The sequence below is a fragment of the Mesocricetus auratus genome, unplaced genomic scaffold (assembly GCF_017639785.1).
Source record: "Mesocricetus auratus isolate SY011 unplaced genomic scaffold, BCM_Maur_2.0 Super-Scaffold_100003, whole genome shotgun sequence".
Taxonomy (NCBI): Eukaryota; Metazoa; Chordata; class Mammalia; order Rodentia; family Cricetidae; genus Mesocricetus; species Mesocricetus auratus.
In genome coordinates this window covers 8,092,209-8,116,627 of record NW_024429188.1, presented here as the reverse complement: position 1 = coordinate 8,116,627, position 24,419 = coordinate 8,092,209, and the positions used below count along the sequence as shown (strand labels likewise).

At 42.5% G+C, this 24,419-nt stretch overlaps 1 protein-coding gene across 1 annotated transcript in view; it reads right to left on the bottom strand.

The window, feature by feature from the left end:
- The window catches only part of Smc1a (structural maintenance of chromosomes 1A), a 44,045-nt gene that overhangs the window by 14,348 nt on the left and 5,278 nt on the right, over window positions 1-24,419 (bottom strand). Inside the window, exons 2-18 of the mRNA XM_005085905.4 lie at window positions 22,680-22,868; window positions 22,471-22,583; window positions 19,511-19,714; window positions 19,181-19,419; window positions 17,672-17,930; window positions 17,436-17,576; window positions 15,705-15,787; window positions 15,355-15,562; window positions 11,465-11,650; window positions 11,199-11,378; window positions 10,955-11,101; window positions 10,727-10,864; window positions 9,580-9,696; window positions 9,363-9,469; window positions 5,613-5,754; window positions 901-1,046; window positions 655-808 (exon numbers count right to left, since the gene is read on the bottom strand). Of these exons, the coding sequence (XP_005085962.1) occupies window positions 655-808; window positions 901-1,046; window positions 5,613-5,754; window positions 9,363-9,469; window positions 9,580-9,696; window positions 10,727-10,864; window positions 10,955-11,101; window positions 11,199-11,378; window positions 11,465-11,650; window positions 15,355-15,562; window positions 15,705-15,787; window positions 17,436-17,576; window positions 17,672-17,930; window positions 19,181-19,419; window positions 19,511-19,714; window positions 22,471-22,583; window positions 22,680-22,868 (2,753 nt within the window). The remainder of the gene's footprint in view (window positions 1-654; window positions 809-900; window positions 1,047-5,612; window positions 5,755-9,362; window positions 9,470-9,579; window positions 9,697-10,726; window positions 10,865-10,954; window positions 11,102-11,198; window positions 11,379-11,464; window positions 11,651-15,354; window positions 15,563-15,704; window positions 15,788-17,435; window positions 17,577-17,671; window positions 17,931-19,180; window positions 19,420-19,510; window positions 19,715-22,470; window positions 22,584-22,679; window positions 22,869-24,419) is intronic.

The window sequence follows — 24,419 nt, the reverse complement described above, 5'->3', positions numbered from 1 at the left end:
TTTCTAATGTGAGGACAATGCCCAGCTAGCAGAGCTATACTTAGAATTAGGAATGGTTATATCATGGTCTACCAGCATCTGAAATACTAGTGTTGAAAATATTTTACTGAATTACACTGAAAGGCTGTCTGAGAAGAGTCCCTCGGTTACAATTCCCTACTCCTTACTGCCATCTTTCACTTCCTATCGATTAAATGCCTTGGCTCCTCTGACGACGTAGCTCCTTCCCCTCCACCTAAACTTCCTTACCTCTGCATTGCTGATGTCCCCTACCCAACCCTCTTCTGGCCAACTTCCCTCACTGCAGCAAAGTCAAGTCTCAGGCCTTCAGTTCCCCATCTTTCTCTGCTCTTAACTCATGTTCCTCGCTCCTACCAATGTTGAGTATTCGACAGAGCTAAAAGCTCAAGTCCTAAAGATTAACTAGTGAATCGCTCCACTGTCTTCCTGACCACTCACTAGCTCGCAGCTCCTCTCATAACAAAGCCTGCCTTCGCTACTGTCACCTCGTCACACTCTTTTGCCTCCATCTTCCCATCCCTCATAGCTCTGCCCAGGGTCCTATCTTTTGCCTTGTCTTTCACGGCCATTTTTCATCTCCCGTCACCAGTTAGTTGTCCACAGGCCACTCCCACCATCCACCACAATACTCACTTCTTCCTGACTAATATCATCCATGGTGCCCTTTGACAGTGGCAATTTGATGTCCTGCATCTTACAGGCCTGTAGCAGGTTGTGGCGGTCACTGCGCTTCTGTTCAAGCTTGGTCTCAATTGCTGTCACCTCCTTCTGTAAATGAGTCATTTCTCTAAAAAGGTCCAAGTAGCTATGGTAAGAACCCAATCTGGAAAGCTGCCTGCTTCACCTACTTCCACCCATCCCAAGCTGGAATCCACTCACTTGTTGGCACCCCCAAGCTTCTTGCGAATCTCTTCCATCTCATGGTTCTTGTCATTCACTTCTGACTTTTTGGCAAGGTGCTGATTCTTAAGGTCTTGTAGCTGAGCCATGGTCTCATCTATTATCTTCATGTGTCTTTGCTCCTCCTGGTCCCAGCAGGGAAATAAAGCAAGAAGCAGAGATTCAGCTTGGGACCTTCTCCTTTTGCGCCCACCTTTCCAAAAGACAGTTCACTGGAGTTGTGTGTCAATGACCTCTGCTTTCACACAACCCCTCAGATTCTTTTCTCCCTCCCTAAATCATCTGCTTGCTTTCCCCAACTACAAGGATGTAAATATTCTACCGTATTTCCTCACTTTACCAACAATTTTAGGGTTAAAATCAATGGTTTTTTCTTGTTTTTGGTTTGAGACAGGCCTGGCTGTCCTGGAAGTCACTCTGTAGACCAGGCTGGTCTCAAACTCAGAGATCCATCCACCTGACTCTGCCACCCAAGTGCTGGGATTAAAGACACGTGCCACCATCGACCAGTTCAATGTTTTATTTTTAAAGAATTTTTCCAAATCAAAACGCTTGTCACATACAGCATGATATCTGTATTTATTTTTCTTTTAGGTATGTGAGGGGGTGTGTGTACATACTCACTCATATGCATGTATATGCCATAATTTTATATCAAGTGTCATCCATAATATATTTTTTAAGGTTCGTTTTCTTTTTAATTATGTTTATGCGTGTTGAGTATGCTCATGTGAGTGTAGGTACTCAATCGAGGAGGCCAAAGTCATTGGCTGCCTTGGAGCTGAAGTTACAGACAACTGGGAGTCATGTAACCCAGGTGCTGGGAACCAAACTCAGGACCTCTAAAAGAACAGTAAAAACTTTTTTTTATTTTGTTTTGAGAAAAGGTTTCTCTTTGTAGCCTCGGCTGGCCTCAAACTCAGAAATCCACCTGCCTCTGCCTCCTGAGTGCTGGGATCAAAGACATGCACCACCACTGCCTGGCCAGTATACACTCTTAACTGTCAAGCCATCTCTCAAGCCCTTCCACCTTATTTTTTAACACAAAGTCTCTCAGTGAACCAGGTCAAGGGATTGATCCTCTTGTCTCTGCCTCCCCAGCACTGGGTCGACAAGAGTGCATCATCATACTCAGCTTTTTATGTTAGTGCTGGGGGTCTGAACTTGTCTAGCCAACTCTTTAACAAATGGATAATCTCCCCAGACCTCAACATTTGTATATTTAAACTTACATAGGCAATACAGTTTATTTTCTGAATAGACACTAACCTGGGATTACCTCTAGAAAGAGACTAGGATTGAGAGTGGTCAACAAAACAAGAATTGCAGTCTTACTTTAAATATTCTGGTTCAAAATCTTTTCAACAAAATTTTTACTTGTATGTGTGATTGTGTGTCACGTGTATATAGGTATCCTCAAAGGTCAGAAGAGGGCATCAGACCCACCTAGAGCTGGTTAGTTAGTTGTAAACCACCTGATGTGGGCAGTGAAAACTGATCCTGGGTCAAGTGAGAGCAATATACATTCTTAAATGCTAGGAGGCTATCTCCCCAGCCCACATTCTAATTTTTTCAAAGAAAATCCTTCCTCCCTGCCTCCCCTCTTTAATCTAAAAAAAAAAGCTGTGTGATGCTACATGCCTATAATTTCAGCATGTGGAGGTTAGGTATTGAGTTTGGGGTCAGCATAGGCTACATGAGACCTTGCCACAAAAAAAGAAGAAAAGGAAAAGAAAGTACATCTGCAATTTAATTCTCAAATAAGTTATAAAAATAATAAACACATAGAATGCTAAAGCAAACTATGGCAACATAATAACTGATAAATTTTCATGGATCAGAGTTCTTTTTCAGGATTTCCCTATGTAGCTTTGGAGGCTGTCCTGGAACTAGCTCTTATAGACCAGGCTGTTCTTGAACTCACAGAGATCTGCCTGTCTCTGCCTCCCAAGTGCTGGGACTAAAGGCATGTACCACCACGACCCGGCTGATTGGAATTCTTTGACAGTCAGCCTTCTATATACACAGATTTTTGTATCCACATGTGTTCAATGGAACATCAATATTTGGCCAAAAGTTGTACTATACTAGGTGTGGAGGCGCACATCTTTAGTGCCCCACTCAGGAGGCAGAGGCAATTGGATCTCTGAGTTTGAGGTCAGCCTGATCTACATAGAGTTTCAACCACCCAGGGATAAATGGTGAGACTCTTTTGTTGTTGTTCTTGTTGTTTGTCTTTTTCAAAATGTATTGACTATTAAGTTATTTTTGTCATTCACTAAATCATAAAGTATAACAACTACTTAAACTGCATTAGATATAATACAAAGATGATTTAAAGCATTCAAGAGGATGTGCATATCTTGCAGACAAACAATGCACCATTTTATACAAGAGACTGGCATTCTTCTGCTGGGGGCCAGGGATTCCTACAATCTCCTGTGAGCAGCAAAGGAAGGCATACTATTCTGGTATCTTTCTGCTAACCTATTCAAAATAAAGTAAAAAGTCACATAATTCCACTATCTTGGAGCATCCAGATGTAAATTTAGTCCTGTCCCATTATTTTACTACCTAATCTGCAAGTGCATGAAAGATTCAAGTAACACTATTCTAGACCACTAAGAGTTAATGAAGAAAATACACAAGGAACAAATATAAGGCAGATACAAAAGTCAAATGATATGTTCAAACCAAGAGAACCAAATCACCTCAGGAAGGAACGCTATACGGAACAAGGGTTTCACAGTAATTTAAAGAGAAAAGAATGTAAGAAAAGCCACCACACAAAGCACAGCAAGACAGGCATGCCAAACAGCATGACTACAGCAGACACTAGCATAGTCATACCATGAGATGGCTGTGTGTCACTAAAACATCAGCTGTTGCACTGAGTTTATGTGGCGAATCAGAATTTAGGGTCGGGACACTTGGAGCTATGCCTCTAATGGTACTTGCCTGCCCATTCTTTCACTGCTGCCTCCGGCTCCTCACCTTTGTGCGCTCCCAGGGATCCTTACCCACCCTCCCCCACCCCACCAGCTTGTTTCAGGCTAAGCCTGAGAAAGCTGTTGAGGGTATTATACACCTCAGGATGAAGTGAGCAGATGATGAAATGCTGTTCACCTACAGCCACTACAAACGAGTGACTGGGGGCAACATAAACACAGAACAACTCAAAGGCAAGGTGAAACAGAATCAGTAGAGCTGCTAAGGAAAATGCATAAAAGCTTATGTTGACAAAGTAGAAGAGCTAAAGAAAAAATGAGTATTAAGAGATTAGATTTGGTTGTCAGCCAGGCATTTAACCTATACTGATCCAATTTCTTGTTTTTATCAAATACTGGGTGTATGAAATAATGAAAATACCCTATGGCTCACTCAGCTGGCTGGTGAGACCATATGCTGATCACAAATATGAAAATAATCAGTCAAGCCAGTCCCTTGAGGTTTTTAGGATAGAGTTCTAAGAGATTAAAGGCTGAGACAATTGCTGACCTTCTCTAAATCATTTTTCTCTAACATCTATTAAAAGTACAAGTTACCGTTTTCAAAAATCAAATTTTTGCCAGGCAGTGGTGGCACATTCCTTTAATCCCAGCAGAAGCAGGTCAATCTCTGTGAGTTGGAGGCTAGCCTGGTCTACAGATTGAGTTCCAAGACAGCTTCCAAAGCTACAGAGAAACCCTGGTTTGAAAAACCAAACAAAAAATACAAATGTTATTGATTCTTCCAGTATTTAGTTGGTTAATGTTTGTCTTAGCTTTTGGTTAGGCACTATAAATACACACACACACAATGTTTTTGAGACAAGGCCTCTCTACATAGCCCTGGTTGTCCTGGAACTAGAATACTGGTCTCCTGTGCCATGAGGTAATGAGAAGTGTTATGGATTTGTTTCAATTTTTGGATTGTGTGAGGCCAGAGAGATGACTCAGTGGTTAAAGGGGTGTACTGCTCTTCAAAAGACCTGAGTTCAATTCTCAGCATCAACATCAGACACTTCCAAACACTATCTAGAGAGATGACTCAGTGGTTAAAGGGGTGTACTGCTCTTCAAAAGACCTGAGTTCAGTTCTCAGCATCAACATCAGACAGTTCAAAACACTATCTTGTAACTCCAGCTCCAAAGGGATCCAACATCTCAGACCTCTGAGGGTACCAACACACACATGTGCATGCCCTGACACACATGTACACATAACCACATAGAGACGGACATATACATGCAATGTAAAATAAAACTTAGATAATGTGGGACAGGAGAGACGTGGCTCAGCAGTTAAGAGGGCATACTGCTGTTAGAGAAGACCCAAGTTTAATTCCCAGCCTTCCACATTAGACAGCTCACAACTGCTTGTAATTCCAGTTCTAAGGTATCGGAGGCCTTGAGCCTCCATGGGCACCTGCGCTCATGTATTCACATAGACATAAACTCGTAAATTTTAAAGTGATAGGAACTAAAGTATACCCAATGCTGCTTTAATTTGTATTTCTCTGATTCCTGGAAAAAAAACTATGTTTATGAGCTATTTCAGTCTTTTGGGATGTTTATGTCACATACTCACTTCTCCCCTATTAAGGTCTTGGTGGTTTTTATTAAGTGAAAAATGTATAAATTACAGGTATTATACTTGCGTGCATCATATCTATTCCAATTTTCCCCTGTCTTTTGACTTCTCTTTCCTTACCTTCTTAAGCTTTTCTATCTCATTTTCATCCTTTTTCACTGTCTGCTCCCACATGTGCACTTTGTCCTGGTCTTCCTTCAGCTGGTTCTTTTCAAAATCCAATTGGATGCCCAAGCGAGTCTTCTGATTCTCAAATTCCAAGCTGTAAAAAGAAAGAGGAACTAGACTTAGCTCAGGGCCTCTGAGTTACCGTCGAGTCTCAGTCACCATGGCTTGCCTATTCACATGCACAAACTGTGCTCTGAAGCTGGAACTCTAGTATAAGACAGAGGAATCTAAGCCAAATTCCATCTATCCCCCCTTTAAACACTGGAGACTCCAGCACCTTCTCAATTTACTAGGACACATAAAAAGAAAAAACAAGGTTCATCTAAAACCATCAGTTATGAGTTTAGATTATCTCTATTTCCGTACTCAACAACTCCCATAACTAGGCCTAAATACCCTTACTTTATACAGGGAAATTGGGCTAAGAGGTTAAAAAAAAACTTTGTCCAAGGCCACAGAGCTAACAGCTAAGCAAATATCACATATGAGACTGGAATCCAAGTCTAACACCAGAATCCATGCTCTTTCCTGTATGCCATCACTGTAGTATAATGTAGTGGGCTTATAAAGCTAGTATCCCAATTCTTCCACCTGGATGTAGTGCAATCTCAGTTATGTTCTCTATATTGCATATTCCTCATCTGTTATTGAGTTAATATGCATAAAGTAACCACTCAGTAGATTTTAGCCATCATCAATGTGAGGAATATTGGCTGTAATAGCTCATTTTTACTCAAAGTTTTTGAGTCTTTCTAGCATCCTGAGCTCTGCCCCAAGATTTTAGAAGCTCCTAAGGGGCAGAGCTTTGGTAGTGTAAGAAGAGGAAGAAAACCCTGAGTCCCTGCTGTTTTGCTGTTGTCCTTTCCCTTACCTCTTCAGAAACTCAAAGTACTTTAACAGCTTATAGACACTAGCAGCCAAGCAGGGCTAGGTTCCAACTGCCCCACCAATTCTCAATATAGTTGTGATAGATGCTGCCAGACGTCATGCTAGCAGCTTAAACCTATTAGTCACTATAATCCAAAAGGAATGTAATTAACTCTACAATTTTGAGGTATGTAATTTTTAGGCCAATCTCCTAAGTATGACTCATAAAGCCCTTGGTGATCTGGCCCCTACTGACCTTTCCACCTCCCCTGCCTTCCTCCTGACCCGGTTTTTATGTTCCAGGCATTCAAAACTATTTAGTATTCAGAACAAGGCATGTTCTGTCACATCTCTAAGCATGCTGTTCTTACTGGCTGGAACTCCTTTTTGTCCCTGCTTGGCTGGCTAAATCCTACTCACTCCTCAGATCTCTAATTCACCACTTCTTGTTCTTTTAATGCCTTTCCTGATAGCTCAGGGCAGGTTCTAAGTTTCTGCAACATATTGTTGGTTCTTTCCTTTTACAATTTCAGATGAGCTGCACTAGTCAAATGTCACAGTTGATAACCAGATTTATCATTACTCTCTAAGCAAGACCCTTTCCTTATCTCCTTTATTCACCCTTTGGTTTCTACGTTATCTCCCCTTACTGTGAATACATGTCTCAAAGTGATATATATCCTGGGCTAGGGAGACAGCTCAGTGGTTATAAGCACTTTGTTCTTCCAGAGGACCTGGGTTCCGTTCCCAGAAAACAAACCAAGTGGCCCACAACCACCTATAATCCTATAATGCCAATTCCAGGGAATCTGACACCATCTTCTGGCTTTTGCAAGTGCTAGCACATGCATGGCATATTCTCTCTCTCTCTCTCTCTCTCTCTCTCTCTCTCTCTCTCTCTCTCTCTCTCTCTCTCACACACACACACACACAAATAAAAACAAGTAAACAAGTCTTAAAATTCACATCCTTACAAAACATCACTGTTTTAAAATTTACACAAATGCATCATTCATTTTTCCAATCCATAACAGATTTGTAAATTGTCCATGTTACTGCCTATAGATCTATTCTTGTTTGAACTGCTCTACAATACTTCAAGTCTATGTATATCCCAAAGGTAGCCATCTATATTGCCCCTAACAACTCAATAATACACATTATGCCCAAATGAACAAGCCTCAAACGTGTCCCTTTCTGATCTTGTAGTAAGATTCTCTGGAACATACACCCACAGAGCAAGTAAGTATGTATGTGTACCTCCGTATACTAAAGAAGGCATCTTCAGCAAATACTACTACTATGTTATTTTAACTGGCATTTCTCTGATGAAGAAATCAAACAATGCCTACAATTTGCAGAGATTCAAATCCTTCTTTCTTTGCCACTTTTTACTAGGTTTCTTATTTGTCTTTGTGAAATTTTTAGCTTTATTGACCAACCATTCTGTCCTGAAGTTCATCATCTACTTTTCCCCCAAGAACTCTGTAAGTTCACTGAGATTCTATTTTATATCCTTTGAACCTAGCTTGCAGTAGGAAAGCAACGAATATTTACTATAGAAACGGTGGTGCTAAGGGCTGAACCCTGGGGCCTCAGACATGCTATTCTAAAGGCAAGTGCTCTACCACTGAATAACACTTTCAGCACTCTTTTCTTTTTTACTGTATTCAAGGCTGGTTTTGAGCTTGGAATCCTGAGAAGCTGGGATTACAGGCATATACTACTAGATATCTGCCTCTAGATGAACTCTTAACTGAGACCCAGGGTCCTCCAGGGTGTGACCTCCTTCAGTGGTGACTATTATCATGTTCATCTGCCTAACCTACATTTCCCTTACCTCCTCCAATATCTAGCACAAGAAAATTCAGTACAAAGTAGATGTTCAAAAGGCTTATTAAAGTGAGGCATAATGGCACATGCCTATGATTCCAGCATTGGGGAGATTGAGGCAGGAGGATTGTTGAGTTCTAAGCCAGTCAGGGCTACATAGTAAGTACTAGAGCAACCAGGGTTCCAAGCAAGACTATCTCAAAAGACCAAAACCAAAAAAAGTATTGAATGAATGAATGCACACATGCCACAAATGAACTAAAATAAGGAGGCCTGCACTGCAAGGGGGAGATTGCACCTTAAAAAACCTAAGGTAAATACAATATAAGATGAGATAGAATAGAATATACAATAAAACGAGGGAGAGGGGGTCTTGCTTCTTTTTTAGTTACTTCTCCAGCATGGAACTTCTTTCCATTAGCCTCCAATACTCAAGGATAATAGCAAAAAAAAAAAAAAAAAGATAATATTTATTGTTCTTTGTAGGTGCTACTTATTATACTGAATGATTCACAAAGATTATTCATCTAGGGGCTGGAGAGATGGCTAGGAGGATAAAGAGCGCTGGCTGCTCTTCCAAAAGTCCTGAGTTCAATTCCCAGCAACCACATAATGGCTCACAACCATCTGTAACAAGATCTGGTGCCCTCTTCTGGCCTGCAGGCATACAAGCGGGCAGAACACTGTATACAAAATAAAATGCATAAAATAAATCTAAAAGAAGATCATTTCATCTAATCCTCCCCCAATGCCACAAGATAGGCACTATTGTCTTATTTTATAAAAACTATTGTCCAAGGTAATGATTTTAATCCGGGTAAACCAGATTTAAAGCTGGCACTTTACCCACTATCCTGGCATGTTATCTACCTGATTTCGCTGTTCTTTCTGGCCCCCCTACAATAAGTTTGCACGCTTCTAAGAATTGGTCACTGCCCTAGGACACACATGACTCCCGAGGATGTCAGGCTGCAGGCATGCATCCCACAATCATTCACTCACCGCTTCTTGGCAATTTCATTCTGCCGCTTCACCTTTTCTTCCTCAAATTCTCGGATGTTGCGCACACCAATCTCCCGACAAAACTCTTCAAACACCTCATCTTCCACCTGAGGGAAAAGTCGGGGAGGGCAGAGGCATTATTAGCTGAAGTCCTACTTCTAAACCTAGTCTTTTCCTGATAAACATGCTGGCCTGGCATAGTCCATCTGCTACCAACCTGGTTCATCTTCTCCTTCAAGTCTTTCATTTCCCTTTCTCGGCTCTGGATGATTCTCTTGATATCATTAATGCGCGGCCCGAAGTTGGCTAGCTCACTCTCCAGCTTAGACTTCTCCTACAGAAAAACAGGTTGAAAGAAAGAGACTAGAATCTGTGGAGGAAAAGAACTTCCTTGCCAGTACCAGCCCCATGGTCAGCAAGAAAGCCCGACTTAGCACCAATACCCCAGTCAAGTTCTAAAACCTTTACTCCATAAGGCTGGGTGCACCGTAAATATCATTAGTTGTAGGTACACAATCCCATATAGATAACCCCTGGGTCAAATATAGTTTACAAGTTGGACTGCTTTTCAGAAGAAGATGAATCTAGGTATTATGTAATACCTCTAGCTTGGGTAAACTGGGAAAATATAGAATTACCAAAGAACATGCTAATATACCCCAACCAACAGATACTGAAATTCTTCTTACTGTTTTTGTCTGTTTCCCTTGAGATGTGATCCCACTACATAGCTCAGAGTGGCCCTGAATTCTCTATTCTTCCACATCAGCCTCCAGTGTACTGGGACCATAGGCATATGTATGCTACTATAATGGCCCTGTTGCTCACTCTCAATTGACTTTTTTGTTTGTTTGTTTTTCTAGACAAGGCTTCGCTGTAGCTTTAGTGCCTGTCCTGGAACTTACTCTGCAGTCCAGGCTGGCTTTGGGCTCACAGAGATCTGCCTACCTCAGCCTCCTGAGTGCTGGAATTAAAGGCATGTGCCACCACCACTCAGCTCAACTGACTTTTAGAAGTTCCAATATTCATTGAATGAACTGCATTAATAATAGTACCTAACATCTACTGAGTGCCTACCGTTCTAAGAACTTTATAGATATTAACTCATTCTACCTTTGCACTAACCATATAAAATAGACAGTAATTTCCATTTGGTAGATGAAGATGAGAAAATTGACAAAGAAGGTAAATAAGTTACCTAATGGAATAAATACAGCTGACAGAAGATCTGGATGTTCCTACCCCATCCCAGTGTCTGACTCTGCCATTCTATCTTGCACAGAATGGAAGGAAATTGGATAATTCCCCATCCTCAGTGCAACCTAGGATGGCCTTGGAGAACAGGGATGAAGACCAGGCCTTACCTGGAGGTTCAGGGCAAGATGCCTTGTCTTGGTCTGCTCTAAGTCACTCTGTGAGTACTTGAGTCTCATTTGTAGCCCATGGGCCTGAGACTGCACCTGACGTAGTTCTGCCTCTTTTCGTTTCGCCTTCATCTGCTCCTAGAGGACAAGAAAAAAGGGTCATGTGTTAAGTGGCCAAGCTGAGCTTAGGAAGCCTACTCTGAAGGATCACTGTTACTTGTCACTTACTTTCAGCTCCTCTGTCAAGCGCTCTTTCTTTTCTTTCAGTTTGTCTACTGCTTTCTCATCCCAGCGCCGTGCCTTTGCCTTGAGATCACTGGCTCCGCCAGAGATAACTCCTGACTTCTGGAAAAGGGTTCCATCCAGTGCCACTGTCTACACACAGGAGAGAGAAGAGATGGAGGAGATGGTGAAAATAGGAATCTCCAGTACTGTACCTGTCCAGCTCCAACCTGGGAAAAGAGGGTCATACCTTGTGGCGTTGGTGACCTCCAAAGGCAATGCGTCGGGCATCCTCCACATTGTCACAAACAAGGGCATTGCCACAAGCATACTGCAGAGCTTTTTTGATGTGAGGTGGTTCATATCGAATAACATCAATCACTAGCTTGGCCCCCTTCAGCTCCCGGAGTTTCTCATCTGTAGGTTTTACCTGTGTGAAGAATCTTATTAATATAAAGCCAAGGGGAGGTGTCCCTCAACACTGCCTTAACTTAACCGCCACCACACAAGCCATACCTCCAGGTAGTCAAGTGGCAAGAAGGTCTCAGGCTCTCCACGTTGCTCCTTGATATACTGAATACAATCCCGACCTGTCTTCTCTGAATCTACAATAATAGCATCCATGTTCTTTCCTAAAACCTTAGTCACAGCAATCTGATACTTCTTTTGTGTAGGCTGGCAGAGGTCAATGAGGCGGCCATACTGAGTAAAGAAGGGAAAACATAAGGCTTAGGAATCCCAATTACTAGTTCACAAAGAAAGATAAGATAATAATCTGTATAAGGAACAATGAATGCATCTATGCTGCTTATTTGTGAAGTCAGTCCTCTCTTTTTGCACCTGTATAATACCAATAAAATGGGAATGGATTGGGAGGAGGCACTTGTTAGACTTGTATAGCCAGAAGCAATTTAGACCAGTACAGTGATCAATTTTAATGTTCCTTCCAAAGACAGAAGTTTGGTTAAAGGAGGATTAGGGACTGAATAAACATGCTACATGATGGAAGACCCAATTAACACCTCAGAAGCAGCTCAAAGAAATCACATTGTCTCTAGCATCAATTATATCGGACATTTAAAAGGTGAAGCTACAGGTTTCCTAAGACTGCTTTTGAATTCAGATAAGATCAACTGAAAGGCCACAAGCTTTAACAGCCTCACCCTAGAAGACATTTTTGAATGATACACAAGTTAATTTTTCTGTTTTTAAAACAAGGTCTCATTATTTTTAGCAGGGTGCTGGGAATTGAACCAGGGTTCTCTAGAAGAACAGCCAGTGCTCTTAACCTCTGAGCCATCTTTCCAGACCCACCAGTGTATCTTTTGACCTTATGGTTGTTTTGATGTAAAATATTTGTGTTCAAAGTCCAAGGGAGAACTATGATATTATGGCATATGCTTTTAGCCATAGACTGAGGTTCCTGATACAGTTTCAAAACCTAAAGTCATAATGAGTTGACTGATCACTGACTACTACTACTACATAACTTTCCTGTGAGAGCTAGTTATTATAGAATAGAGACCAAGGCAGGATTAGATCGGGCCTTCTAGTCCCCTGTCCCATACCTAAGAGGAAAAGATGTCTAAAAGTTGAGTCGATCACCAATAGCCAATGATTTAATCTATTATGATTATAAATCAACATCCCCCCAAACTCAAAAGCTCAAGAGTGGAGAAATGAATCAGCTGTTAAAGAGTGCTTGCTGCTCTTGCAGAGAGCCTGAACTCAGTTCCAAGTAGTCATGTCAGATGGTTCACAACCACCTGCAAATCCAGCTCCAAAGTATCTGACACCCTCTTTTGGCCTCCTTGGGCACCCTCATTCACAAGTATATACCTACAAATGGAAACACAAGACACAGACACCTCCACAATTAAAATGAAATATAAAGAGAAAACACAAACAACCAAAAACATTGAATGTTTTATGTTCATGCTGAGTGTGGCTATTCATGCCTTTACTCCCAGAACTCAGGAGGCAGAGGCAGGCAGATTCTTTTGAGTTCAAGAACAGCTTGGTCCACATAATGAATTCCAAGCCAGCCAGAAGTATATAGAGACCTTGTCTCAAAATTAATCAATTGACTGATTGATTCAGGGAGCTTCTAGATAACTCAAAAGGAGGCTCAGCAGGTGAGGGCAATTGCCTGATGACATGAGTTCAATTCCTGGAACACACATTATAGGAGAGAACTGATTCCTGCAAATTGTCCTCTGATCTTCATACATGCACAGACAGAATGGAGTAGGTTGTGGAAACTTAATTTTCAGTCATATGGTCAGAACCACAAGTCACAGTCTAGGCTTGCAGTTGCAAACTGAAGTGAAAGGCCATTTTATGGGATTGAGCCCTTAACCTATGGTATCTTATCTGATGCTACCTCCAGTAGTGTCAGAATTGGATTATAAGACACACAGCTAGAGTCTACTGGAGAACTTTTGGTGTGCGGGAAACTCCTGCATACACACATCTGGTAATTGAAGTGCTGCGTTTATTGGCTGTGTGAGAGCAGAAGAGCACTTTGCTTTAATCCCATCTCACACAGCAGACCCCATAAATATAGGAAAAGTCTACTCTGGCTCCAAAGTCACTGGGACAGCTTTAGGCAGTCATATCTGACATATCCACATAAAATAGATATGGTAGCACACTATCCACAATCCTAATGGTTTCTATGGGGATATGGTAAATGGAGGCAGGAGAATTCCAGGATGCTTGTGGGCCAGCTACCCTGGCATAGACAGCAGAAAAACAACCATGATGCTTCAGAGATGTCTCAATGGTTAAGAGCACCACCAATGTGGAGGCTCACAACCATCCACAACTCTAGTTCCAGGGGACTGATGATTTCTGAACATTGCAGGCACCAGATATGCATGTGATGTACATAGTACATGAAGACGAAACATAACATACAAATCTTTAAAAAAAAAAAAAAGAAAGGTAAAACCCAACATGAAACCCTGTCTCGAACAAGTTGGATCCACGCTTGTCATGTCACATGTACTCACTAACACACACACTAACTTTATTTTTAATATTTGTAGTTATGTGTTTGCATGCATGTGTACATACCCTCAAAGACCAGAGGTAATGGATCGCCTGAAGCTGTAGTTAGATAGGGTTTCTCTGTGGCTTTGGAGGCTGTCCTGGAACTAGCTCTTGTAGACCAGGCTGGTCTCGAACTCTCAGAGATCTGCCTGCCTCTACCTCCTGAGCGCTGGTATTAAAGGCATAGGCCACCAACGCCCGGCAAGCAGCAACTGCTCTTAATCATTGAGCCACCTCTCTAGCTACCAGTAAATAAATTTAATTGAAAAGAAAAGTCAGGATAAACTGAGCATGAACAGCAGGGCAGTGGTGGCACATGTCTTTAATCTTAGCACTCAGAAGGCTGAGGCAATCAGATCTCTGTGAGTTCAAGGCCAGCCTGGTCTACACAGTGAGTTCCAGAACAGGCAAGCTCCAAAGCTACAGAGAAACCCTATCTCGAAAAACCAAAAACCAAAAAAGAAAAAAAAAACAAACAAACAAAAACACTGAACATGAACAGCAGTTCTCTCATAAGCTATACTTTTCTTTATGTCTTAATTTATCTTACATGTATGTGTTTTGTCTACATATATGTGTGTCTGAAGAGGGTGCCGGATTCCCTAAAACTAAAGTCACAGAGATTGTGTATCATCACATGGCTGCTGGAAACCGAACTCAGGAAGAGTGGACAATGGTCTTAACTCTAAACCATCTCACCCATCCAAGTTATGTTTGTTTGGGTTAGGACATTTCAGCTGAGTTCCCATTTTCCCAGATATAAAAGTAGGACTAGTTACCCTGTCTTCACAGAGTGTTCTACAGCAGTCTGCTCTACACTGGCACTCCCTCCAGAAGGGAGCAGGAGCCTCATGAGATTCGGAGACACTTTAGTTTCGTGTCTGGGAAAGTGGAAACATGTCAAGTTTCTAGAAGGCCTTGCTCAGCTTTACAGAAGTAGACAGCTGCTGCAGGAGGAGTCCCTGACAGACAGCTGAAGAAAGAAGAGATTTTTAACTGTTGAGCTGTCTGAAAGCTGTGCCAAGAGCTCCAGGGTTGTCACTTTTGTGAGTTGTCACCTGCCATTGGAGTGGGCATTTTGGTGACATGGCTGCTTTTTTTGAGTCATTCCTCTCTTTTAAATTACCCCTCACTCATACTCCTGTTAGTAATCCCAGTAAAAACTCATTAGTTCAGCATGTTGGGCTTTAGTGCAACCATTACTTAGTTCTGCTGTGGGTTCCCTTTCTGAAGTGAGTAGATATGTGTGCATCCTGCCTTTCCATAGAAAGCCTGTCACACAGCATAGGGTGACTGAGAAAGTTGACAGTGAGACTGAATACATGCTCAGAAAGAGCCCCCTCCAGTCTTACCACAGAACCAGGGTAGAGACGCTTGATGCTTTCCATTATTTCTGCCTTTCGCTGCTGGCGACTGCTCTCCTGCCGGTCAATGCGCGCATCCCCCAACTGCTCCATCACCTGGTTCAGCTCCTTATTGATCTCATCAATACGACGCTTGGCCATCTCCACTTCCTCTGTCAATTCTCCCTCCAGCTTCTTCTGCTCCTCTAGGGACTGCCTGCAAAGTAAGAAAACACAAGAGTTAGCCTGTCTGGTGAGATACTATCTGTGACTGGAGGACTCTGGTAGACCTGCCTAAAGAGGAGCAGGATAAACACTTGAGATGTGGAGGGAGAAGAGAGGACTGCAGGGCCACATACTTGCTAGTGGTGATATATTCCTCTAGCTTCTCAATCCGTTTCTGATTCTCTTCAATCTCCCGAAGCTTCTGCTTGATCTTGGCCTGGGCAATAAATACATTTCATTATTAGAGGGTGAGCCAGCTAACCCAAGCCCATGTGGTATTGGCTTACACCCCTACTGACCCCACTCATCCCAAATTCCAACAATCCAACACGATCTGTCACTAATGCAGGAGGCCTATTAAAAAATCAGGAGTCAAGGACATCACAAGAAAATCCACAGAATCAACTAACCTGGGCTCACAGGAGCTCACAGAGTATGCGTGAACCAATAACCAGGGAGACTGTATGGGACAGACCTAAGCCCTCTACATATATGCCACAGTTTTGTAGCTTATGTAATTGCAGCACTCCTAACAGTGGGAGCAGGGGCTGTCTCTGACTCTGACTGGCTTTTGGGACTCTACTCCTCATACTGGGTCACTTTGGCCAGTCTTAATATATGGGGAGGTGCAACATGATATGCCATGTTTTGTTAATATCCATGGGAGGACTGCCACTTTCTGAACAGAAATAGAGGAGTGGGTTGGGAGAGAGGGAGGGAGGAGGTGGGGGAGGGAATGGGAGAAAGAAGAGGAGGAACTTTGGTCAAGATATAAAATAAATTTATAAATTAAAAAGAAAGCAGAAACACATACAAAGTCCAGTCTACTGATAGATGGGGCTTCCAGGAGCTCTAAAATCTCTCAAAGGAGCTGGGAGGTAGTGGCGCACACCTTTAATCCCAGCACTTGAGTGGCAGAGGCAGGCGGATCTCTGTGGGTTCAAGGCCAACCTGATCTACAAAGTTACACAGAGAAACCCCCGTCTTGGGGGGAAAAAAAAACAACTCTCAAAAGTATTGTATCCAGCCCAAGTTTCCTCACCAATCTAAGGCTCAAACCTAAGCCAAGTAAAGCTTCACTGTCCTCTCTGATCTTGCTGTCTCATCTGTAAGATATAGGTAATTCCCACTTCACAGAATATTAAGTACTTAAAACAGGGTATGCGCCGGGTGGTGGTGGCGCATGCCTTTAATCCCAGCACTCGGGAGGCAGAGGCAGGCGGATCTCTGTGAGTTCGAGGCCGGGCTGGACCGATAGCCTCCGAAACAATACAGAGAAACCCTGTCTCGTAAAAACCAAAAAAATAAAAATAAAACAGGGTATGCATTAATACTAATACCAACAATGTTCCTTTAAATATTTAAAATAAGTGTTTAGCTGAATGCCTAGAACATTATAGGCTCTTAGGATAACATAAGAACTTTCTATCTTTATTACTGATACTACAGTAGCAGTAAGTGAAGTGTATTTGGTAACAGTGTGAGCTTTAGAGTCAGCCTTCCTAGGTTCATATCCTAAGCCTGCAGCTAAGTAATTATGGGATTACTGTTATTATTAAGAAGATTGCTTCACCACTGTGATAGTTTTCTTGTTTGGAAAGTGAGGATAACTATCCCCTAAAGGCAACCATAAAGGAAGAACTTAAATAAGTGAATATACATAAAACATAGTGTTTATCACACAGTAGCTGCCCGACAGATATAAACTTCTGTTGTTATTAAGACTATCATTATTTTCTTATTTAGGGATTATCACCCCTGATCTTTTTGCTTGTTGATGCTGGGAACTAAATTCAGGGTAAATATGCTGAGCACACACTGCCACTGAGCAACACCCCCACACCTCATCCACTATTTTTGCCTACCTCTGTCTCTACTTTCTTCCGCTCTTCCAGATCTAGACGGTCCTGGTCAGCTTTCTGGTCTCTATTAAATTTCTCCAGCTCCTGAGCCAAAGTGGCTGCTCTCTTGCTAGCTTCTTCTTTCAGTCGGTGGTATTTCTTTACCTGTGTTAATTAAGAACAGGAAAAGAGGAGAGGTTACTAAGTCAGCATACGTTTAAGTCACTGATCTTTTTACCAGTAAGCCTTTCAAGACTTACCTGATTCTCCTCCAGGGTCAAGTCTCTGCCCTGACTCTGACTCTCCTCCTCCATTCGTTCTTCAAACTCCTGTCGGGCCTTCTCCACTGACAACATCTCCTTCTCCAGCTCATCCATGTCACCTTTACGTTTCTTGTAATGCTTCTGAGCATTCTGCAGAGACTTCTTGGCTGCTTCAAGCTTCTTGATTTTGTGGGAGGTATTCTCTTTGGCTTTGATGTACTGGGGCCGCTTCTGATTCAACTCTGAGTCCTTTTCCCTTTTACCAGAGGGAAAAGAGACAGTTAGCCCTGCAGATGGGAGGCTCCCAGACTTTTGATCCCAAAAGGGACCTATGTATTCCCAGCCAACCTCATGGAAATACCTTAAAAAACAAGGGCCTAATGCCTTCCAGATCCTCAAAACAAACAAAACAACAACAAAAAGAAAAACCCAGGAGGGTGCAGTTTGAGTACTTCTTGGAACCTACCATTGTTAGTATTCAGGCATCTGTACTGACCTGTCCTTGGAGTTCTGACAGGATACACCCTCAGCTGCAGCCACTAAGAACACTACCTGTGCCTATTCACTATGTTTCCTTTTAAAAGGGCCCTGCCTACCTCCCAGCCTTCTTTCTTTCTGTCCCTACATCTTTCTATCTGTTCCCTCTCTCCCCCTCTTTCCTTTCTCCTCTCTCCTGTTGCTCCTGTCTCCTGAGGCTGGTCTCCCTGCTTCCCTTTCCCCTTTTTATGATCCCTTTCCCTAATAAAAAGCCCCTCTGCTTGAACTCTATTGCATGGTGTCTTTCTCTCATTCGCCACTTTTCTTAAATTACAACCATCATCCTGGTATTCTGGTCACCCCCAAAAGACAAAATACCCCTGCATCAACCCTTGCAACTCTTTAGGGTCCAGATTTCACTGAACCTTGGTAAATGTCAAAACACTGTCCCATCAGGTTGAAGTCAACAGTAAGACAGGTCTCTCATTAAAAACTTCCACAAATACCCTATGTTTACTGAACTGCCTCATTCTGATCAAATCACTTCACACCCCTGTCGTTTAAGCTTCTAGGGAGTGTTACTCTTCTAGGATGGCCCCCTTGGTCATCTAACACCTGTACTTTCCACTGTTTCCTCTTACCTGCTAACCTGTCAATTTTATTCTTTTTTTAATTCTTTGTATCACACACACTAGTTAGTGTATATGTGGGCACATGTGTGCCCACACGCAGAGATCAGAAGACAATTTGTGGGACTCAGTTCTCTCCTCCATCATATGGGTCCACTAGGCTTGGCCTCAAGCATCTTTAGCCAGTGAGTTATGTCAAGGCTGAGCTACCTTACTGCCCAGTTCTTAGCACCTGAGTTCTTAATATTCTATTGTATTAACTGAAAGTCAAGAAACATGACTGGTCAAGGGGAAGAAAAACAAACTAGTATCAATAGTAGATTCTGAGCTCGGAGGATCCCAAGAGAATAGCACAGCTGCCTAGTTTCCCCTAAGTTACAGGCCCAGAAGTGTCTCTTACTTGATCTCCTTCTCAATCTGCTGCTGTTCCCGCATCATTTTGCCCAGCTCTTTCTTCTTCTCCTTCAGCTCATCCTCTACCTTGTCCATCCGCTTCTTGTCCTTCTCAATCTCCTTGTTCTTAGAAGCCAGCTCCTTGTTAAGCTTCTCAATCTCCACTTCATTATGGTAAAGCTTAAAGAGCTGCAACTGTACCTGAGCTCGCACCACCTCATCCTTCAGGCGCTGGTAGCGGTCCGCCTATGCAAACAGAAAGGGGGACAGGGCTGTATCAGTAAGGCACTGCCTTTATTTCAGTCTCTTGGATCTAAGAGGCAGCCAGGCCACCAACCTCTTCTTTCTCTTGTTTGGCCTCCTTGCGTTCAGCTGCAATATTCTTCTTGCGATGGTAATTAAACTGTGTGTCCTCTTCAGCCTTCACCATTTCCTTCTTTCGCTTGTCATACTCTTGTGCTAATTCCCCAGAGCGACTAATTTCTTCAAACAGAGCTGTTCTCTCCTTGGGGTTCTTCATGGCAATAGACTCCACTGCACCCTGATAAAGGTCAAAACACACTGCCCCATTTAGACCTCTGCTAGCTCAATTCACCCTGCCCACTTCAAAAGTTTATCAGCCCTCCTCAGCCCAACCTGTGCCACATTTGAAGGGAACAGAGTAAGTACTGAGGATTAAAGGTCAATATGTACTCCTCCCCTGGCTATATTCCCTGCCTTTGTTTACTTCTCTTATTGTGAGACAGGGACTCACTAAATTGTCTAGGCTGGGTTTGAACTTTCTCTGTAGCCCAGGCAAACCTTAAATGTAAAATTGTCTTGCTTTAGGTGGGAGTATGGGCCTGGGCCACCACGTCAGTCATACTGGGCTCTAATGACACATTCTCTGCCTCTGAACACAAAGAGACAAACAGAAGGTAACACAGTGGTATATTGTATGCAATGACTAAAGCAGCCCAGAAAATTCAAGCTTGAGAGGCAAAAAATTTAGCTAGGAAATTCTATTTGGGAAGGCCTTACATGGGGGACATCTATGCTGACTTTGGAATATATGGGAAAACTAACCAAGAAAAGAGGAGAGCAGGCTGGGGATAGCACATGAGAGACACTGAGTTTAATACCTAGTACCTCAAACACCACCTCCCATGCCTCCCGAAAAGGTTATCCCACAATTCGGCATACAGGAAAATGAACAAGCAAAGGCATGCATGCCAAAACACCAAATGAATCTGAACAAGTGGTTTAATTGGGTTAGAGTACAAAACTGAGGAAAAGACTACTGGAAGACAAGGCTACTAAGGTAGGAAAGAATCAAATGATAGGTTTTCTGAACAACAGGCTTGGTTATTTGTTTTCTCATCCTAAGTCAACTGTTCTAAAACTTTCCCTAGCTTCACAATAACCTCAAGCTTGGTATAGCACAAACCGTGCTCAGAGTCTCTTTAGCTCGTCTCTCTAGAATGGAGCCTAAGAGTGTGCATTTGTAACAGTGTGTATTTGTAACATTCCCAAGTGGAGCTCCTACCGCTGGTCTAGGTACTACAATTTAAGAACAACCATCTTAAGACAAGAAGGAATCACTGAATTGCTTTACAGAAAGACAGAGAAAAAAGACTTGTGTCCTTATTAGACTAACCCAGCTGAGGAGGAAACTGAAAGAGGCCAGAATGGAATTAGAAAGCCCACTAAAGAATGTGCTACATGTCTAGGGGAAACACACAGAGATGGACATAAAGCAGGCCTAGCTGGGATAGGAACGGCAACAAACAGCGAATAACCAACTGTAACTCTACTCCCAGGGGATCCAACATACTCTTCTGGTTTCCATGACATGCAAGCAAAATACTCACACATATAAATAAAGCTAATTTTTAAATGCCCACAGTCTAGGCATGGTGGCACATGCCTTTAATCCCTGGACCCAGGAGGCCAGCCAGGGCTACATAGTAAGACCCTGTCTTTAAAAAAAAGAAAAAGAACTGAGTGCTGGTGGTATACGCCTTTGACCCCAGCACTCGGGAGGCAGAGGCAGGCTGATGATCTCTGTGAGTTCGAGGCCAGCCTGATCTACAGAGCAAGTTTCAAGACTAGCTCCATAGCTACTGCAAGAGAAACACTGTCCCGAAAAAACAAAAAAAAGGGGGAGGGCACAGAAAAGAACCAACTGTTGTCACTACTATCACATTACTAAAGTAATAGTTTCCAGCTGGCTTCTAAATACTCCTCCATATACCCACAGGTAGGTACAAGTTTTACATGTCATCAAAGAAGCTTCTTTTCGTTTTCCAACAGAGATAATTAGAGAGATCCACAACTGATCAAAATGCAGAAAAGAAGTAACCATAGTGTGCCCAGCCCTGCATCATCTATAACACAGCCCCTACATCTGTGGTTCAGGGCACATCTCAGAAGCTGGGGGCAGAAAGATTATAGAAGCCTGAGGGTCTATAATAGTTTCTTCCTGACAGGACAAAGATGGTGCTCCCAAGAACTCTTAACATATGGCTGTTACCACAAGACCTATGAAGAACACCAATGGACATACCAATATGGATAGAGGAAACTTTCAAACTCTGATAGTTGCTAAGAGAGGGAGAACCATTTGCCCCCACTGCCCACCCCATCCCCACAGGAACAAGACCTCAGCCCTAAAACCATACAAATAAGGGCAAATACTAACCAGACTCAGTAGAGGTGTGTATGTAAATAAATAAAACAAATATAGGGGCTAGAATAATGGCTCAGTGGTTAAGAGTATTTGCTGTTCTTGCAGAGGACTCTGATTTACTTTCCATCACCTGCATGATGGCTCACAACCATCTGTAACTCCAATTCCAGGGAGTCTGATGCTGCCTTCTGTACTGTGGGCACCAGGCACACCACACATGTGGTACACACACATACATACATACATACAAACAAAACACCCATTCATATAAAATAAATATCTTTTAAGAAAATCTATCTATCTACCTACCTACCTACCTATCTATCCATGAGGTCATAAATTCCAGAGGAGGTGGTTAGGGAGACACAGGAGTTGGAGGGGAAAGAGGGAATGTGGAAACAATGCAAATGCATTGCATAAAACCTCCAATTAAAAAAAATTAAGGATAAAAAATGAAAGTAATTTGCTGAGCATGGTAGTGCATGCCTTTAATCCTATCATTCAGAAGCAGAGGCAGGTGGATCTTTGTGAATTTGAAGTCAGCTTGGTCTACATAGTGAGTTCCAGGGCAGCCAAGATTACGTGGTGAGACCCTGTTTTTTTTTTGGTTTTTTTTTTAAATAACCCACCTGGAAGACAAGGAAGTTACGAGCTTTGATGAGAATGCCCAACTTCTCTAACTCTTCACTGTATTCATGTAGCTGAACAACTTTGTTGTTGATCTTGTACTCAGAAGAGCCCCCTACAAGACAATGAATGAGTTAGCGAGGGTCAGGCAGTCCTCCAATCCTAGCAAAGAGTCTATCTGCTTCCTTGGACTCTGAGCAGCCGTACCCACCTACAATGACACGGGCAAAGGTGCGGTCCTCAGCTCCCTCCTCAGAGTAGACCATGCTCACAAAGGCTCGGTTAGCAGCTGGTTTGCCCACAGGAGCTCCATGTATCAGGTCCCGCAGAGTCTTTACCCGCAAGTTGCTGGTTTTTTCACCAAGCACAAAGCTAATGGCATCCATGAGATTTGACTTACCTAAGGGAGAATGGAACAGAGCAGAAGAGAGAACATTAGAAAGATGGGAAGGAGAAAGGAATAAAGGACATTTGAGAATAGAAATGTGCTCTTTTCTATTCTATTTTCTAATGTCAGACTAATAGAAATCAGAAAATAAACTCTGTTGTCAGAAAACTGGGTCAATGACTTAGGAAAAAGTTCTTTTGCAGTTATTACTTATAGTAGCCAGAAACTAAAACCCCATATAAAGAAACAAGTATTCATAGAATGGATTGCTCTATAACCTTTAATATGATAACACAGATATTACTTTTACCCTGTAAACTCAGGAGCTTGACCTCAAGCAACCAAAAATACAAGCAAGCTGGACCAAGAGGCAAGACATAAGAACTCTAGAGATTTGTTTCACAAGAAATGTGAATATACTTAACACTGTTAAACTGTACACTTAAAAGTGGTTAGCCGGGAGGTCATCACACGCCTTTAATCCCAGCACTTGAGAGGCAGAGGCAGGCAGATCTCTGTGAGTTCAAGGCCAGCCTGGTCTACAAGAGCTAGTTCCAGGATGGCCTCCAAAACCACAGAGAAACCCTGTCTGAAAATAAAACAAAAAAAGTGATTAAGTTAGCTGGGTGGTGGTGTTGTGCGACTTTGATCCCAGCACTGGGGGTGGTGGTGGTGGCAGGGACAGGTGGATCTCTTTTGAGTTCGAGATCAGCCTGGTCAAAGCTACAGAAAAACTTCAAAAAACAAACAAACAAACAAACACCTATCTGTATCAGGAGTATAACTAAGAGGTAGGGCTTTACTAGCACACACAAGGCCCTGGTTCGTCCCCATTACTAAATAAAGGCAATATCTAAAATGGAAGGCTGAGAACCATTCTAGAATAAAGGATATTACTGAAATATATGCAAATAGAATATGGATGTTAGTATAGGCTAATCTTTTACTCTGCTTTGTTTTATTTTAAGAAAAAATATCTACATAGTCCAGGCTGGCTTCACAATCACAAGCTTCTTGCTTCAGCCTCCCACATGCTAGAATCACACGCAACTTGAGAGATGAACTATGATTGGACTCTTTCCAAAGAAGAAACATGGACATAGTGGGAAGCAATTAGGGAAGCTTGAATATATATTAGATAAACTGAGCAACTAATGACACTTGAAGCTTAAAGAAAAACTGGATAAATGATGACACAAAGACAATTTCCTTTGTTGTAGTAATGAAACAGTAAAACAGGATAATGATTTTATATGAATGCTGAAGCACTTGAAGACAATTTATTTTCAAATGTTTTTAGTGGGGAGGAGAGGGAGACAGGGAGACAGGGAGGGAGAGGGAGGGAGGGAGAGAGGGAGAGGGAGGGAGGGAGAGGGAGAGGGAGGGAGAGAGAGAGAGAGAGAGAGAGAGAGAGAGAGAGAGAGAGAGAGAGGAGAGAGGAGAGACACTTTGTATATATAGAGCAGGCTGTCCTAAAACTCAGAGATCCACCTGCCTCTGCCTCCTGAGTACTGGGATTAAAGTCCTACACCACCATATCCTGCTAGCACATATATGTTTATC